This window comes from Phodopus roborovskii, unplaced genomic scaffold, assembly GCF_943737965.1.
Source record: "Phodopus roborovskii unplaced genomic scaffold, PHOROB, whole genome shotgun sequence".
NCBI classification, from domain to species: Eukaryota; Metazoa; Chordata; class Mammalia; order Rodentia; family Cricetidae; genus Phodopus; species Phodopus roborovskii.
The window spans coordinates 1,463,120-1,481,157 of NW_026126744.1; the positions used below are offsets into that span (position 1 = coordinate 1,463,120).

The 18,038-nt window shown below is 36.2% G+C and overlaps 1 protein-coding gene across 7 annotated transcripts in view; it reads left to right on the forward strand.

Moving 5' to 3' along the window:
- The window catches only part of Cacna2d1 (calcium voltage-gated channel auxiliary subunit alpha2delta 1), a 413,204-nt gene that overhangs the window by 206,936 nt on the left and 188,230 nt on the right, over nt 1-18,038 (forward strand). For all 7 annotated transcript variants that reach the window (XM_051174924.1, XM_051174923.1, XM_051174922.1 and 4 more), the window contains exon 4: nt 14,233-14,292. In XM_051174924.1, the coding sequence (XP_051030881.1) occupies nt 14,233-14,292 (60 nt within the window). The remainder of the gene's footprint in view (nt 1-14,232; nt 14,293-18,038) is intronic.

Here is an 18,038-nt window from a genome sequence, read left to right on the forward strand (position 1 = left end):
ACCAGTTTCTCATGGTTGTAAATGGCACATTTATTTTATGAGCTGTATCATGGTGAATATTTTTAGTATAAGTTAAGTATAACTGATTATCTGAATTGTCTAAATCTTTTTTCTTTAAAAAGTCTATAAAGTTTTATATCCTATTATTCCATATTTTTATTGCAGTCCTTAAATCATGACTTTTATTGAGTTTAAGGTTCCCATTCTATTTCTTTATATCATCAATTATTATATTTATTTTTGATAGCCCTTGCAATGTCTATTTGACAATGAGCCAAAGTAGTAAAATATACCTTCAATTTGAAAAATATTTTAAAACCTTGAAACATGATAAATATTTTGCTTAAGTTTTATTAATGCTTTCTCACATTGAAAATTTATACTTATAACCTATTTGCTTTTTGATGCTTTCGTCTGTTATTACATTCTACAGACTAAATGCATAAAGCCTTCAGAATCCACCATGGAAGCCTAATCTCCAGTGTAATGTATTAGGCGACAACTTTTAGTAGTGATCTGCATTAATGTGATTAGTGCTGTATTAGTTACTTTTCTGTTGCTGTAAAGAGCCACTGTGATCAAGGGATGCTATAAAAGAAGCGTTCAATTTGGGGCTCATGATGACAGAGTGTAGTAGAGTCCAAGTGAGGGGCATGGCAGCAGACAGGCAGGCAGAGTGGGAGAGCAGTGTCTGGGAGCTCACATGTTAAGACTACAACTGGAGTGGAGGTGAGACTCCCTGGGAGTGGCATGGGATTTTTAAAACTCAAAGCCCAGCCACACTAACAAAACTCCTCTGACAAAACCACACCTTTTAATCTTTCCCAAATAGTTACTGGATCTTATTGGGGCCATTCTCATTCAAACCACCATAGTATCCTTCTATAAGATGCTCAGAGGAGTCACCCTCCTTCTCTCCCAAATGAGATTATAAGGAAAAGAGAGTTGTCTAGCAGTCATCAAACATGGCCTCCCTCACTAGGGTATCAATCTGCCAGTGCCTTCCTCTTAGACTTCCCACATCCCAAACACTGAAATTAATGCCACCAAGTCAATACTGTTTTGATGTAGCATCTCTTTTCTTGTTGCTGTGATGAAATATCCTGTGAAAAATGACCTCTGAGAGGAGGACTTTATACTGAGTCCCAGCTCATGGGGACACAGTCAGTCTGGAATGGCAGGAAATGTAAGATATTGAGAACCCATTTGAAGCAACTGGTCATGCAACACCTACAGTCATGGAGCAGAGACAAAAGGCTGCTTCTTTCCAACAGTCCAGGCAATAAACACACACAATTAAGATGGGTTTTCCCACATTCATTAATGTCATCAAGGTAATACCTTATGTATATTTCAATGCTGATATCCCAGGTGCTTCTAGATTATGTAAATTGGTAACTAACACTATCGCAGCATCTAAATGAGCTGTGACATAGATCACAATATATAGATTTACACTTAGATATCAGAGTATCATATAAATCTTCTACAATAATGCTCTACATTGCTAGATCAGGAAAGGCACAGTAATGGATTTAATTGATAAAATCAGTTTTGTTCTGTTTATGGATCTCTGCTGTTTCCTTAAGAGTGTTGACAATTTTCGTCATTGTTCATATATGTTTATCTATATATGAATATATTTTGGTCATTCCTGATATAATAATTGAAGATATGAACAGATGATTATCATCAACATATTCGAGAATGTACTGTCCTCATTTCTATTGCTTATGTAAAGAGAACACAGACCCGTTTACATTTTCCATGCTCATAGATAGAATAATTGCTTTGTAAAATATATCATAATAGTATTGACTTTAATTTTAAGCACTTAAAAAGACTTGATGAAATCATTTTTAATGTTTTCTTTTCAGAGTCCTGAATTCTTTCAAGCATTTGGTACTAGAACACTGAATAAAGGGGCATTGCATGTCCAAATAAGGAGATTTCTTTCTGTACTGTGGTGTAGTGTTTGGATATACCTTATACACACATCTATATACTTCTCTGGATATTTCACATTGTCTCTAGGTTATTTATAATCATAATGCAATGGCTGTGTAAGTAATTATGTTCATATGAAATAATGAAGAGTAGAATTGGATATCTGTTCAATACGGACAAGTTTTATTAAAGATATTTGCACTTTTGAGGTTGATTAAATGTCTGTAAAATCCATAGACAGAAAATTCCAACTAAGATTTTTTATGTACTATTTTAGAAGACAAAGACAAAATTGAATAAAGAGTAAACGAGACTCAAGTTTTTACTTGTCACTAGATAAGCATCTAGAGTTCTTTTGTGCTGTATGTTGAATAAGCATAAATTATTTCTGTTTTTCATTTTATGCTTCAGTGCTATTGTGGACAAGTTATACAGTTTTTTCTTCATATGGCAGAGGCCAGGGCTGTATAGTAGGTTGCTTCTATCTAATCCCATCAGCTCTGCCGCTTAGTAATTTAGGAGAGCTTTTACTGTCTATTGTCTGCTACTATCTATGCAATAGTATATTATCTATTACCGTCTTAATAAGTGTGCATGAAGATATCTTGTGTAAATTGTTTGGTAAAGGCTAGCATTGGGAAAATCTCAGCACTTGTTTTTATTTTTGTCTTATGCGCTGCTGTAATCTATGTGAAAGAAATTTTATAGATTATAGAAAGAAGCACATTTTAACTATTGGTTTAATTAACATGATAGATGTATTTTTTTCATGCTAGTTTTCTTTAAAAGACACAAAAGAAGGCTTTTGAATTATGTACTTGAGAGCCAAGGGCTTAAAATTTTCTCTCTGCTGATAAGTCTCACATCTAAAAGGTGTGAGCATAAAATTATAGATTAATCATGGAACTTTTAAAAGGATTTGTTATTTAATGGAAGCTTTCACTGAATTGCTAAACTTTAGCTGAGAAGATGAATAGTAATAGTAGTGCTCAAGTAAAAAAAAGCTAAGAAAATACTAAAAATTTTCAGCATTTGAAAAAATTCATTCTCACAAAAGAGGAAAAGAATGACATCTCTTTCAACTTAGTGAATAATGGTTCTCATATTTAAACAACAGCACAAAGCGGCGAGCTGCATATTTGTCAAGACTGAACTTGATGGACTCGTTACATGATCTTCTGACCCCCAAGAGTCAGATGAGTGTAGAGTACACGCTTGCATCCTCCATAGGATATGATTCAATTACGTCTCCAATAGATTGATAGGGGAGGATGCTTCCATAGCAACATGAGCAAAACTGAAAACCTGCCTGCTGTGGAAGGTCCCTTTCCTTTCCCTAAGACAGCCTGCCTCCGAATTGGCAGCTGGTGTGTGAACTAGACTCTTAGGCAAATTATTTAAACACAAAAAGAAATTGAGATAAAAAGGTAGGAATGATAAATTGTTTACAAGCCAGAGCAGTCTGAAATGGCATAAATCACCCTCAGTAGAAGGCAAGTGGGTGATTATGAAGCAGAACGAACAAGAATGATGATAAGTCCTCATTTAAGATGTAAAACATGGGAGATGCCTGAAGCAAATTAGAACCATGGGAGCACGTTCAAGGACTTAGACACACCTTCCTTTGGTGACAACTTTCGTAAAATTAATCCCTTTTGTTTCTTTTTAATGACCATTCTTAATTAAAAATGGCTAGTGTGCCTGACACATTGTTTTAGATTGTTTGACACAAATCTCATTTAATTCCTTTAAATTCTCTGAAGTGGCTCTTCCTTGTTCCCATTGTACAGGTGAAGAAGTCCAGGCTTGTGTCCTCCATATGCTGAACTTTAGGATGTGATTTTCTATTTCCTGCAGCACTCTTCAAAGGCCAAGCTCTTCACAAAACTGTAATCAAATAATGAAGGCCAATTTGAGAACTGTATTCAGGATAGACTAAGTAGTAGTCTCTGATATTTTTGCCCCTTTCTTTGTCTTTATATATGTGCTGACTAACTCAAATATTTATTTAAAAGCAATTGAGGACAGTGAAAGATTGTAAAGTCATTCTGCCATTGGAGTTTATAGTTACTAATTCAGCCTCTTTCAGAACTCTTAATTTATGAAAAGGGAAATATCATGGCAAAAACTATGGATACAAAAGCATTGAAAGGAAAATTAGATGACAGAATAAATGGTCCTTAATGGTCTTGTCACCATAGATATAGAAATGAATCTGACAGATTTTTTTTTAACTTCTCTTCCTCACTAACAACTTTTTGTTCATTTATCTTCAGTATTACACTCACATATGTAAGTCTACACATACAAATTTGTGAAAGAAAATCTATTTGTGATAATGAAGTATTATAAATGATGATGATTTTTAGAGTACTGAATCATTAATAAACATCTACAAATCCCTGTGTAACTTGATTATAACACTCCTTGTGTACACCTGGTTGTAAGGATCCCTGTGTATACCTGTTGCAAGGATCCCTGTGTACACAAGGTTGTAAGGATCTCTCTGTACACCTGGTTGTAACGATCCCTGTATACACCTGGTTAAAATGTACTGTGGGGGAGCTCAGTTTATAGACTTGTGCCACCCAGTTTTGCTTTGAGGAAACCCTGCTCTTTCAGATGGCCCTCCCTGCCCACCTATGTAACTTTCCTCAGAAATCTTATCCTGATTGCTCTGTACAACACACCAGACATTCCTCTACTTTAGAGGGAAGAACTCTCTTTTCCAACATGGTTTACTATGTAAGTACTTTTATAAATGCAGTCTCTGCCTCCATTCGCATGATAAAAATCACACGAAAGTGCCGTGGAGAAATATCTTCCAATATGGTGCCTGAATTTGCAACTGATTGGGAGAGTACTACCTAATACAATTCTGAATCTTATAGTCGTAGAAAACATACATACTTTTTAAATTAAAAACTATTACTTTGTATAATTGAGTCTTTCTGCCTGTGTGTGTGTGTGTGTGTGTATGTGTGTGGGTCCACGTATGTACAGTACTTACTGAGGCCAGAAGAGGGTGTGCAATTTCCTGGGACAGGAGTGAAGCTGGTTGTGCTGCCTTGTGGTTCCTTGGCTGGTGCTCTTACTCTCCGACCCCATACACAGTGTGTTTCACTAAATATTTAGATATCTATTTTCTCTACAAAATGTGTGTAGTTTTTCTTAAATTATTTGAGGACTTCATAAACATCTATTTAGTATTTACAATACTATGATGTTTTCCCATTATTTTACTTCTTGTTTTATAATATAGAAAATTAAGGTAGTAGGTATTCATTTAACTTGTCAATGTCCATTCACCTATTAAATTTTAGAGGTATTTTCATTCTTTTTACAGTTACATACAGTTCAAGTTAGTCCAACATAGGTAAAGAAGATATTATTTACTCAGTGACTTAAAACAATATAGTTCCAGTAACGAGACTTACTTGTATGCAATCTGTTGGTACTAAAAAGTTGGAAGGCCTTTAGAATTAACATTATAGGTTTAGTTCTTGGCTGGAGAATTGTTCTTTTGCTTTCTCTGGCTGCACTATATCATTAAATATATAATTTGACATTATAGTGGAGCCATATAGTGCTTAGAGCAGTTACAGGCAGGACTAAGGATTGGCCTCGCTGAGGATGTGCCCTTGTGTTGATCTCTGTTCCATATTTTTAAACATTCATGTGACATTGAGTTAATGTAGCATTTTAAACAATTAAATGATGATGTATTTGTTGGGAAGTATGCTTGTCATATAGGAAGATATGTTTTGAGGCCATAAGGTCATAGCAATGTCTGGCATTTTAAAGTGTCATCATAGTGAATTATGGTATTTCTGTAAAACTAGTTATCAATCTTGATGAACCCTTAAAGTCATCATCTTTGCATTCCCACACACAGTGACTATGAGTTTACTCTCTACCACACAAAGGATAAAACATGGAAGGTGTACAGATGTAGAAAAACTGGTTTTTTGTTTTGTTTTTGTTTTTTGGGTTTTTTTGTTTGTTTGTTTGATTGATTTTTTTTTTTTTTGCAAGGAACCCACCTTGATTTAAAGGGTAGAGAGGGCATAGCCTGATGTATGACATCATATTGAAAAGTTGTGGCATCGTGGAGGAAACATCTTTGGTTTCAATTAAATTGTTTTTTACTTTGTGTTTCTGAAGGAGTGCCTTTTGGTAAATGTCTATGATCTGTGAAACATGCAGTCCCAGAAAAGTGTTCTCAAGTCTTATGTACCAGGCTGAGTTTGATTGACAGATTTAATCCACATGTGCATCAGACTCTTTGGTAGTGAGATGGCACTACCATCCAGGGTGATTAAAAAAGGCTCATTGAAGGATTCTTTAAAGTGGCCAGGTGTATAGCTGATGTGATATCTGCCCTGGGTTAATCAGTTTTGTTTTGTTTTGTTTGCTCTGTACTGTGGAGGTGAAGGAAGATGGGAAGATGACGTTGATCATCAGTTGTGAATCATTTATTTTCTTGCTGTTTTTCTCACCAAATGAAACCTCCTTTACCCTGGCTTCTGGATTCCCAGAGTCTGCCAGTTGCTTGTTTCAAAATCAGTTACTGAATATGACAAATCTAAGCTGAAATCTATAAAACAGGAGCTAAAAGCCCAGTTCCAAGGATTTGGTTTTCACATGGTCACAAATAGAAAAATAAGTAATGACTAGCATGATTTCAGCAAGTTTCATTCATATTTGCATATATTATGATTGCTGAAATGGTAGATCAGAAAAGAAAAATACTGTAGTTATTGTGGGAATTTTACTTCACACAGCATGCATTTTAAAATCTGGAAAGTATTAAATGAGTTCTTAGGCATCTTTACATTTCACCTGTATAGATGCATTTATGGTTTTGCTTAAACCAATCAATATTAACAATTTATCATGTTGACAATTGTCTCTGCATTCTTTTTAAGTAGTTTTGAATGTGCTAAAATATTTGAGTTAACGCAGATAGCTGTGTAGTTATAGTTGTATAATCTGCTCTTTCTCTTGAACACTTGGGCAGATAGACTGTTGCTTCTCAGAGGTTAGGAAAGTTTCTCAATATGGGGGATTACTTTCCTAAATTTACTTTGGATTGCATTCACATGCTTTTTAGGTGTTGGATTTTCCCTGATTTTTTAAATGGGAAATTTAAAAGAAAATAAGATTATATCCTTATGTTTTATGCCATTAACAAAAGTGAAGAGCCTGAAAAAGTTTCTTTTAATCCAGTGCAAGTAAGACAGAGAACTGTGCTTTAACACTAGTTGTAAGGTTCGGATTGAGAAGACACAGAAGGATAGGGCAAGGCTGGTGTCTTTTGTGAAATCACTGAGGTTAAGTGACAGTTTGAGATAGTTCAGCTTGCACAATACCCATGCAAAAAGAACAATAGTTTCTTAGTGGATTGTCTTGTGAGTTTTCAAATGAGATTTGTTCTGCCTTCTCATGGTGAAAATGTAATGGACTCTTAGGCCTTGGTACTGCTGAACATTGCCAGATCTGGCTTCAGCCTGGCTTTCTGAGGTGGTACTGGCAGCCCCAAGTAACTGCAGCAAAACAGGTCTCATACATATGGCCTTAGTGAATTCCACTTGGAAGGATGACAGGTTCCTCATGGGAGAAATCATTTCCCTGGGGAAACTGATGGCATTCCTCTTTGGCATTCAACCAGTGTGAAGCCTATCAGGGAGAAAACATTCAGCAATATCAATATCAGATAAGACTGATGGCTTTTAAAAACATAGATTCCAAACAGAGTGAGCAACAGATGCAGATCACTGCATTATAGTAGTTCAGTCATTGGCTAGCTGAGAGGAGGTAATAGAGGTAAACTTCAGGTTATGAGTATGTTATCGCTCTCATAAAGTACTAGGACCCAGAGATAATCAGTATGAGGAATTCTGGGCAGTAAGTATCAGACTATTGTTTTCTATGCATTTGAATATTTCCAGTCTCACTTGCAGCCAAAATATATATAACCAGATAAAAACAGTTGTTGCTACAGCTTGTTGTGTTTAGCACACTTATCCTGTCAAAAATCCTTCCTGAATTTCAACTGAGGAACATACATTTGTGATCAAATTGTGATTTACATGGGAATTTAACGGAAAACAAGTTGACAAAGCATGAATAATGTAAACATTCAGAAAGTATCTGTCAGAGAATGACTCCAAGATGTATGTGTGTGTGTGCTTATATGTGGGAGTTATATATGACATAGTACATATATTTTGCATGTTCTACTAGAAGGAGATATAATTTGAATATTCAAATTACTTTCTATGGTCTATATATGTTGTAGACCTTAAACTCACAAAACGTGAGTACTGTTTCTAAAATCAGGCACACTCACACACATAAAAATAACTTAAACATTCTATTTTTTTGTAATTATTTTGAGTAAGGATCTCTATAATTGTTCAGGCTAAACTCTAATTCATAATCTTCCCCTGTGAATCCCCCCCAATGAATTATGGGAGCATACTTTGTCTTGTGCTCAGATAGTTTCTTGGGATACATGCATACATACATACATACATACATACATACTCATTCACCGGGATACCACAGCTTCCTTATCAAATGGTGACATATACTGATATTAATTAATTTGGTTACTCTGATCACATTTTATAACTCTGTAACCTCTTTTCTCTGGTTCCAGATGGTTCTTTGTGTCCAGTGCACTTCTTATGATGTAACAATGTTTTATGAACACATTTAAAACAATATGTATGTATATGTGATCGTGAGTTTTTCATGGTGAAATATTTAGTTTATATACTAGTAGAAGCCTCAAGAACAAGTTCTAATGGTCGTGCATGTTCATATGAATTTAAATCAACCATACTTATTGAAAGAGAAGGCTACATCTTCTTTAAGATAGAATATGTTACTAAATATTCTTGGCGTTGTTTTGTGGTCCTGTCTGTTGAATCTTCCAGCATTTCCTACAGACTTAAATGTCCCCTTCTATGTCTCCCTAGAAAACAAGGTGAGAGAGGCACATGCTACACTTTCCTTTTGACTTTTTTCTTTTCCCCTTTTTATTAAAAGTAGAGTCTTTTCTGCACTCTAGAGGCAGAAACAGGTGAATCTCTGGTTTGGGTGCCAGTCTGATCTACAGAGGAGTTTTATTTACTGCTCCCACAAAGCCTGTCTTTGGGGTACTGACATGGTCTTTAAAAGGATTAAGAGAGGAAGAATCCTGTGAGAGAGCAAGTGATACCCATCACTAAGGAGTCCTGTCCAAGTGTAGTGTGGTTATTGTCATGTCAGTTCTAGTTCTGCAACGTGTTCTTTGAAGCCCTTATCCCTATTACCCTCAGGACCAAACTCCCTTCTATGACATGATCACCTCTGCTGTTAAAGAACTAGGCTTTCCATGTAATTATCTCCTAAGCATGTCCTATGAGTGGCCCATTCTGTCTACAACCACCCTGCTGCCTGAGCCTACTGTGGTCACTTTGCTTGTCTCACAAACCCCACATCTGTACCCCAAGAAGGAGTGACCCTTGCTGTCTTATTGCAACCATGGGACACAGGTCACATGAAGTCTGCTTCCTAAACACTGTAAGTCCACCCTGTCCTAAAACCAAACAAAACAGCAGCAACAACAAAAACAAAACCCTTTAAAAGTACATTTTTGTTTCCATCCCAGAGAGGGGGCACTGTTTCAGCCCCTATGATGTAAATAAAAACCTTTTTCATGAATTGAATGTCATTCTTGTAGCACCTGTCAAATTCCCCCAAGTCTGACACTGCTCCAGGGTAAGGCCTGAGAGGTTTTGTTCTTCCTGGAGTCCAAGGTGGCTGCAGCATTAGGACAATGACATATCTGTGTGCAGGCAGAGATGCCAGGCGTCCATTGTCTTTTAATTACTCAAAGAAGAAATGAGTGCTTTTTTTTTTTAAGCTCAAATAACTTCTAAAATTCTGTTTCAAAGTGTTTCTATAGATGTGAAATTTTCTGCAGGAAGAAACAGGGAATGTAGGCACTGCTGAAGAATTTTTCTTCATTTTCTTCATATTTACATATTTAATTGGCCTTCAGTGATTTCTACACACACCCCCCACACACTCAGAGAGAGACATACACACAAATACATAGACAGAAATATACATAAATATCTAATATGCTGAAGATAGTTAAATTCATCATTAAGTTGCATGGCAATCAAATCACAAGCCACACCCCTCCTCCTTCCACAGAAGCAAATGAAATACCTGTGTACCTTTCAGAATGTGGAAGAGTGTTTATTCACTTTAATTTGCTATTTTCAAAAGGTATTGTTGGGCCATTCAAATGTGTCTTCTGATCCTCTAAGAACCTTTTAATGAAAATTAGTAAAACTCATTAGAGTGATAATGAGATTGTCAATATGAGTAAGGTACAGTAGTTGCCATTCGTTATTGGGTATTAAGTGTTGGAACATTAGTCACAGTCACCTAAAATGCATATTTTGCTTAAATTAGTGTGTTACTTACATTTATTGCCCTTTATTAGCAGGAAAGCTCTTGCTCTACACTGTCCACAGACATGGTTTGAGAATTTGTTTGAATGGCCTCTTTAAGTCAATACTTGCTATTTAAATCTGAATGTCAGTGGCTGTGGAGTCTTAACAGAATAGCACTGTGCTGTCTCACAGTTTGCTTTCAAAGCTCTTTTAAAAGTCCTTATGTTTGTTTGATTGTTCTCAAAAGTTTAAAACTAAAAAAGTGAGCCTAAAAGTATTATTTATAGCCTAAGAAGCAGAATACCTAGACATTTAGGAAATGCTATGTTTGTAAGAGAAGATATATTTGAATATCATTCATGAGAGTGATTGACTGGCCTTTTTCAATATACCTCTACTTTTTTATTTGACTCTCATGTCATATGTCCGAATTCAATGCCAGTGGAAAAGATGCAGATAGGACACAGTCTGAAGGCTAAGGATGAATAGGCCACTGAGGGAGCTGGCCTTTCTCTCATCTGATAAGCTGTTTCCTGTCTGTTTGGTTTGATTCTGTTCTTCTCTCTACAGAGAACACCATATCAAAAGCTTCTTTACTGATGGTGATAATAACCGTCTGCCTTTGAGGGGGTGACTGTGTAAAGACAGCACTGAAACTTATTTTTTGACTTTGTATTGCTAGTTTGATTTTCATTTCGCTGAAATCCTCCATTTCTGCCATTGTTTTAGTGTTGATCCTAGAGTGTCTTCATACACAGCATGGATGTCTAAGGATGACTTTCAAAACTAAAAACTGGCAATGTACTGACATTGTACTCTGAAGCTTGAGCTTCAGAGTCGGAAGGCTCAGTGGCTAGTCCACTGTGGTAAAACTGAGTCTGTAAAAGTCATTTGTATGGCATTTTTATTATTATTATTCTAAAGGTGCAATCAAATGGACACAAGGATATGTGGATTTTAAATACATCTATCATGTTTTATATAAGTGATTTTCACATGTACATTTTAAATAAAGCCATTTAAATGACTGTCTCTGCTTCGTCATAATATAAGCAGAATTAAGCTTCGTGTCTCTTTATATGTATTCAAATTGGATTTTTATAGCCAAATAACAGACTCAGGTGGCCCCAGTAGAGGAGGTTCAACAACTCATACCCAGCATGCCAATTAAAGATGATGATGATTGATGGAAAAAAGGACATAGAGAAGATTAATTTATTCAGTGTGGCCCCATTGGGAGGAAAGCAGATAAGGGGTACCATGACCCTACCTTCATTTTCCAGGTACTGTCATGCACTTTCATTTTTAGCAAAGAAAGAACAGGGACAAAGGACAAGTAAGTCTGTGGAGTGAAGACATCTTGGTCAAACAGGTCTAGCTGTTCTTTGCCTGCCTCCCTTCTGCTTCTACAAGGTCATCCTGAGGAAGGAAATTATCCAAGTGATTATCAAGCCCATTGGATAAACTGTAGTGGGAAGGCATAGGGTATGTTCTGTCTCTTTCCTAGCAAGCCCTTGGCAATACAGTAAGGATATGGTAACAGCTCTATCCATCCTTCTACAAAATCATAAAGTTACTTAAAATAATAGACTTTATCTTGCAGGTTCATTCTTTTCTTTTTTCTTCTTTTTTTTTGCAATTGAATTGGGCGGCTCTTTGTTATAGATTACCACATGACATCACAATATTAAAGGGTTGGACAAGCCTTGGACCTTCCAACTAGTTCAGAATGTCATGTTTTTACTCAAGGCCAGAGATAAGACTCTGTTCCCTTTCTTCTGGCTACTAATTGGAGTTTTAGTCCCTGTTTTTGCAAGCTGCTTATTATGAAGGGTTCCTCCCAGTGACTTCCAATACTATAAATATGGAAGAAGCTACACCATAGCCCATGCTACCCATTCCATAATTATGTTTTCTTTCTTTGGAAATAAGTTGTTGTTACAGGACATACCCATTTATTCAACTGTATAGATAAGAGATTGGCTAACAATAAAATATTCACACTTTATTAGATAGAGGTTTTATTAATCTTACTGCAATTTCCCTATGGCATCCATGGTAGATTATTGGCTTTTAAAATGTCACTTGACTGGAATGGAAGTTAATTAGAGTCTTGCAGTGTCTAGAAGGCATGTCAATTTCTGTAAGTAATGACCTTCAGGTTTTTTGTCACCAGAAAGAGCAGACAGTGAGTGCGCTACTTATAACCTAGACTGTCTTAAAAGTCAGTATTTGGAACTTTATGAAACTTGATTAAAGTTTCATTTATTTCTTTATGAATAAAGTTATAAGAGTAGTATATTTTTCATGACTGCTTGGTTTTATATTTCAAGCAGAGGAAACAAAATTTAACAACTTTTGAACTTGAACTCTTCAAAATCCATGTCTTTTTTAGACATTTATGTAGCTTTGGTTGGTTTCTAAATATTTTCAGATGCTCACAACAGATACCTTTTTCTTTATAAAATATCTGTATCTAAATTGTGTGTGTGTGTGTGTGTGTGTGTGTGTGTTGATATTTAATAAGGATCAGGAGAATCAAATAGGCCGAAGAGATGTTTATTTAGGGAGAAATAACAACATAGGCAGATGAACACCAGCAGGTTCCTGATCCCAAGGATGCTTCTGGATGTACTCCTGTCCCCATACTGCAAGCAAGAGAGCTCTCAGAGTCCCCTCCTCAGACTTAGTTCATCCAGGTAACATCTGCCCTGTCTCCACCCCCAATGGGCATGGTATATGCCACAGGTGTGGACAAGGTGAATATTTCACTGTGTGTGTGTGTGTGTGTGTGTGTGTGTGTGTGTGTGTGTGTGTGCAGGCATCCACATTCCAGAGGCATATGAAGAATCAAAGGACCAACACTCAGAGTCTCTCATTAATCATTGATACAAATCACTGGTAATACCTATGCCATAGCTTAGAACAATGGACAAATTTTAGTATTAAACTTAAAGGACACAAACAAACATGTTACTGTCAGGAAATGGCCAAAGCAAATTTTTACATTAGTTCATGTAGACTTGACTCATGGGAAAAGCAAACAACAGTGAATATTTTTTAGCTGTAACATAAACTACAAAACTACTGGGTGGCTTATATTCTCCTAAAATCTAATCTTATATTTGTCTCTTAATAAGTGAATTTAATACATTTGTATTTGCTGTTAGGTTTGTGCTATTTCTTCCCATGTATTTTAGCTTAAACGTACCAGAGGAAAATAAAGCAACCTTACATTTCCCCTTACTTTATCATACAGGCGGGGGGTGGGGGGTGGAAATAAATAAAGCCATTTACATATGTGTGTATTCTCAATTCACAGTCTTTCAAATAATCTTTAGAACATCGAAACATACACTTAGCAAACAGGAAATTTAAAACATGTTCTTATAGATGTACCTGTTTGGTTACCATATAACCATTAATATTTCAACGACATCCTTGTTCTATGGACTGAAGTATTTGCTGGTGTTAAGAACAGGATGCCAATCAGTGTAGATTCTGCATGCCATTAAAGTATCTTACAAATCTGAAATATAAGTTGTTGAAGGAAAACACCCACTACTGATGAAAACAGGAGAGGTAGGGTAACTTTTGTGGTATTCAAGAAAAGTACATCTGTTACTACTATGACATCATCTTTAGTAGGTTAGATTGCTAACTAATTTAGAACTTAAGAGTCATAAGTAAGTGCTGTGCATTGTTTTTTTTTGTTTTTTTGCCCATAGTTATTTGTAATATCAAAGGTCATGGATAGTGCATTGTGTTTTAATTCTCTGTTCCTGTGTTCACAGTCATGTGTGTCTAAGATTTACCGTTTCTCTTTCAGCGCCTGGCTATGGAAGCTGAGAAAGTCCAAGCAGCCCACCAGTGGAGGGAAGATTTCGCAGTAAGGACCTTTTTTTATAATCACTTCATTTAAGTTGATCAGTATTTTTGTTTGCATAGTTTTGGTAACGTTTTGGTAACAATATATTTGACTCCAAAGTGCCAAAGTCTGTTATTTTTTGAGTGACCAGGACCAAGCAAATTAGATAGAATATTCCTTGTCATATTTGTAGATAGAAAATAAATAAAATATATATAGTAAAGGTTCTCACATTCTTAAAGGCATTTGAAAATATATTAAAACATCATTAAATAATACTCTCTGAATGATCTTCATAGTTACTTTGAACCCAGGTTACATTTAACTGTTGTTTGTTAGAAAACACATGTATTTTGTAACTGTCTTGTTGGGTAAAGTGACTGAAGTAAGCATGCAAATATTAAACTCATCTAGTCTGATTTATTTGAGTTTTGCTGGAAGCAGCCTCACTTCTACCCTGAACTACTTTTGGACATGCCACTTGGCATTAGATTTCACGTTTTCTTTTTTCTTTGATGAGTGTGTTTTGTTTTCTATGGGATGCTGGGTTAGTGATACAACATTGATGAAGCCCTCCTGGCAATGCGGCATTATCCATCTACTCTGATAGCCAATGGAATGGCCACTCTCAAATTGTCAGGGGAAGTTCTTCTGTAACATAGTTCATGCCTATATTTATAATGCAGCTCTTTTCCATCTCTGATCACTGATAGACTCCAGACAACTCCTTTTTAGCATGTAATCTTCTCCCAACCAACTGATGCTATTTCAGAAAGGACTAATGTGTGGGTGCCAGTTTATGATACTTTCTGAAATCTTATTCTAAAATGTGTGAGATTTAAATTCAGAAATTTGTCCATCAATAGGTCTAGGAAGTAGCCCAAATACTTTGTGTTTATTATTTTGCTTGTTTATGTATGAGGAAAGGAAACTAGTCTAAATAACATAATGATCTTTTTATAAACTTCCTTGATTGACACATCTGATTCTTCGTCTTTATCTACTAATAAGTATCAAACAATTAAGTAATGACTCTATTTAACTTTCATTGTAAGGATTCAGACATTATGCTGGCCTGCCCCTGTCACCTCACAGAATGTACTCAGGCAGTACTCTGGTCAGCCCAGGGTTCTATGAGTACCAGTCTGCAGGCAGGTGTAAAGGACCCCTTTAAAAGACAGGTCTCTGCCCAATTAAGCTTTTGCTTTTGCCCCCCCCCCTCTCTCTCTCCTGGGTCACCCTCTCCTGCTATGGAACCTGCTATACTCTCCCACGTGGTTCCTTACCTTGGGATACCCACTTGGGACACCACCCACCCCTCCATATTTATTCTTATAACTAACAAAAGAACAACAGTCATCTTATTTGATTTTCCCAGTGAATTGATCATATAGACTGAGTTGTTGCATCTTATTAGATATTTAATTTGCCTACAGTTGTTTGTCATGGTTAGGTTAATAAAAGTCAGTGTAAGGGGTAGGGATTTTCCTCCCGCCACCTGGTCTTGTCCCACTGCTGCACCAGCCCCAATTAACACACCGAGACTCTGTATTTGATATAATTCTGTTGGCCAGGTACTTATTTCTTATCGGCTAGCTCTGTCTCAATTATTAACCCATTTCTATGTATTTCCACGTTGTCTTACCAGTGAGAGGCGGCTGGCGGATCTGCCTTCTCCAGACTCTCCATCTTGACTCCTCCTTACTACTTCCTTTTCCTCCTTGTCTCCTAGTCCCTCCTATCTTCCTTTTCTATTGGCCAACAGTGCTTTATTCATTAACCAGTATGAGAAACATATACATAATGGCATCTCCCATCATCTCCTCTTTTCTGTCTAAATGAAAAGGTTTTTAACCTTATCATAGCAAAATATATCACATAACAGTTATCAAATAAGAATCACATTTAACACTTTTAGTCCATTAACATTTAGCAAGATTTAAGAAACTATTCCTTCATCTATCCTATCTTTGTGTGTCCAAAGTCTATGTAACTTATCTTTAATCCTAACTAAGGAAAACTATAACCATAACTATTTCTCTTCAACTCCTTCAAAGACCACAGAAGGATAGTATATAAACTCTAGAATTGACAGAGACAACTCACTGCCTGGTTGATCAACCAAAGTTCTTCTGTAATCTTCCATCTTCAGCCCATAGGCCATAGTGTGTCTGGCAGACTCTTCAGCAAAGCAGGAAACTTTAAACTGTCTTCTTGTATTGGTAGTTTGTCAGTCATTTTTCTCTGTGTCCTGCAGACTGTCTGGGAGACTCTTCCATGAAGTAGGAACTCTGTAGCAATGTCCATCTTGAATCAGCAGTCACTTTTCTGTGGGTCCTGCATGTCCAGTTTATACAGCATAAAGTCAAACACTCCAGACAAGAGCAGTATCTTGTCCAAATGGCTAGTCTTGCCATATTGGAGGCAAACTCCATAACGTGTTTCTTTAATGTCCATCTTCCTTTCTGATACAGGTGGTTTTGCCAGGAGCAGTTGTGCCTCATTGTCAAGAAAAACCCTAAACCATGTTAAATGTCATATTCTGTAGATCTTTGTAAGGTTTGAAGAATTCCTATCTATTTCAAATACATCTCTGTGTATCTTGAAAAACTTAACTAACTTAACTCTAAGCTTTGACTATCATAGGTAATTATCTATAATCTGTACTAAATTATACATTTCTAAATGAGCTATATAAAGACAATACCTAAACAAGAGGAGAAATATACATATCACAAAATTGACCTTAAATTGTATCAATAAATGAAAATCTATTCCAATACAAAGCATTCATATCTATACCATAAACCCCTTTTTACCTTTAAAAAGATTTGGCTGTGATCATTAACCATTTATAACCAACCCCATTTAAATGAAAACAAGCATTTATAAACAATATTTGGAAATTTGGGCATCGTTCTTTCCAAACTACTTCCTGCTGATAAAGGGCGCTGTCATGGGGGAATCCTAAGAAGATGCAGAAATCCTGGTTGTAGTCTGCAAGACTGCTTTTTCCAAGCTGTTTTGAATGTTGGATCACCAGCGACTCTGTTTCACGAGGCCTGGCTTGATGAAACCACATTAGTCTGGAAGGAATCCACAGCTTTTCATTTTCTGTGGAAAGAAAAATAGAAATCCTTTTCCCCAGTAACTTGTCCTTGAACTTAAATTTTGGAGACAAAGCATTTTTAAAATATATAAATTGAATTAATCCAGCAGCATTTGTTTTATCAGTTGTTGTTATTTCCTCAGCAGTCAAAAGATACAAAGACAATATAACACTATACAGTAACCAGATTCTCTCTGAGCTTTTCATCTTTACATGGCTTTATTATTACTCTGTTTTTTTACTTTTTAGTTTTTTTTTTTTTTTAATTTTTTGAAACAGGGTTTCTCTGTGTAACTCTTACCTGTCCTGGAATTTACTCTGCATACCAGGTTTACTTTGCAAATCACAGAGATCTGCTTGCCTCTGTCTCCAGAGTGCTTAGATTAAAGGCTTGTGCCACAACACGCAGCTCCTCTCTGTCTATTTAAAACCATTTTATTCCTTTTCTCTCCCAAGCCTAAATATATATTAGAACACATTGTAAACCTGTAGTGCTTTTTCTTAATATGAATCTGTCTTTACTGTAAATCTTTATCTTTGTCTGGCCACGAGCCTTTTATCTGGTAAACAACAACATTGCTAAAATGAAACTCATAGTTGTTTCTGCTGCGGTTTATCAAATATGGCGGCGGCTATTTTACTGACAGCAGTGAAAGCT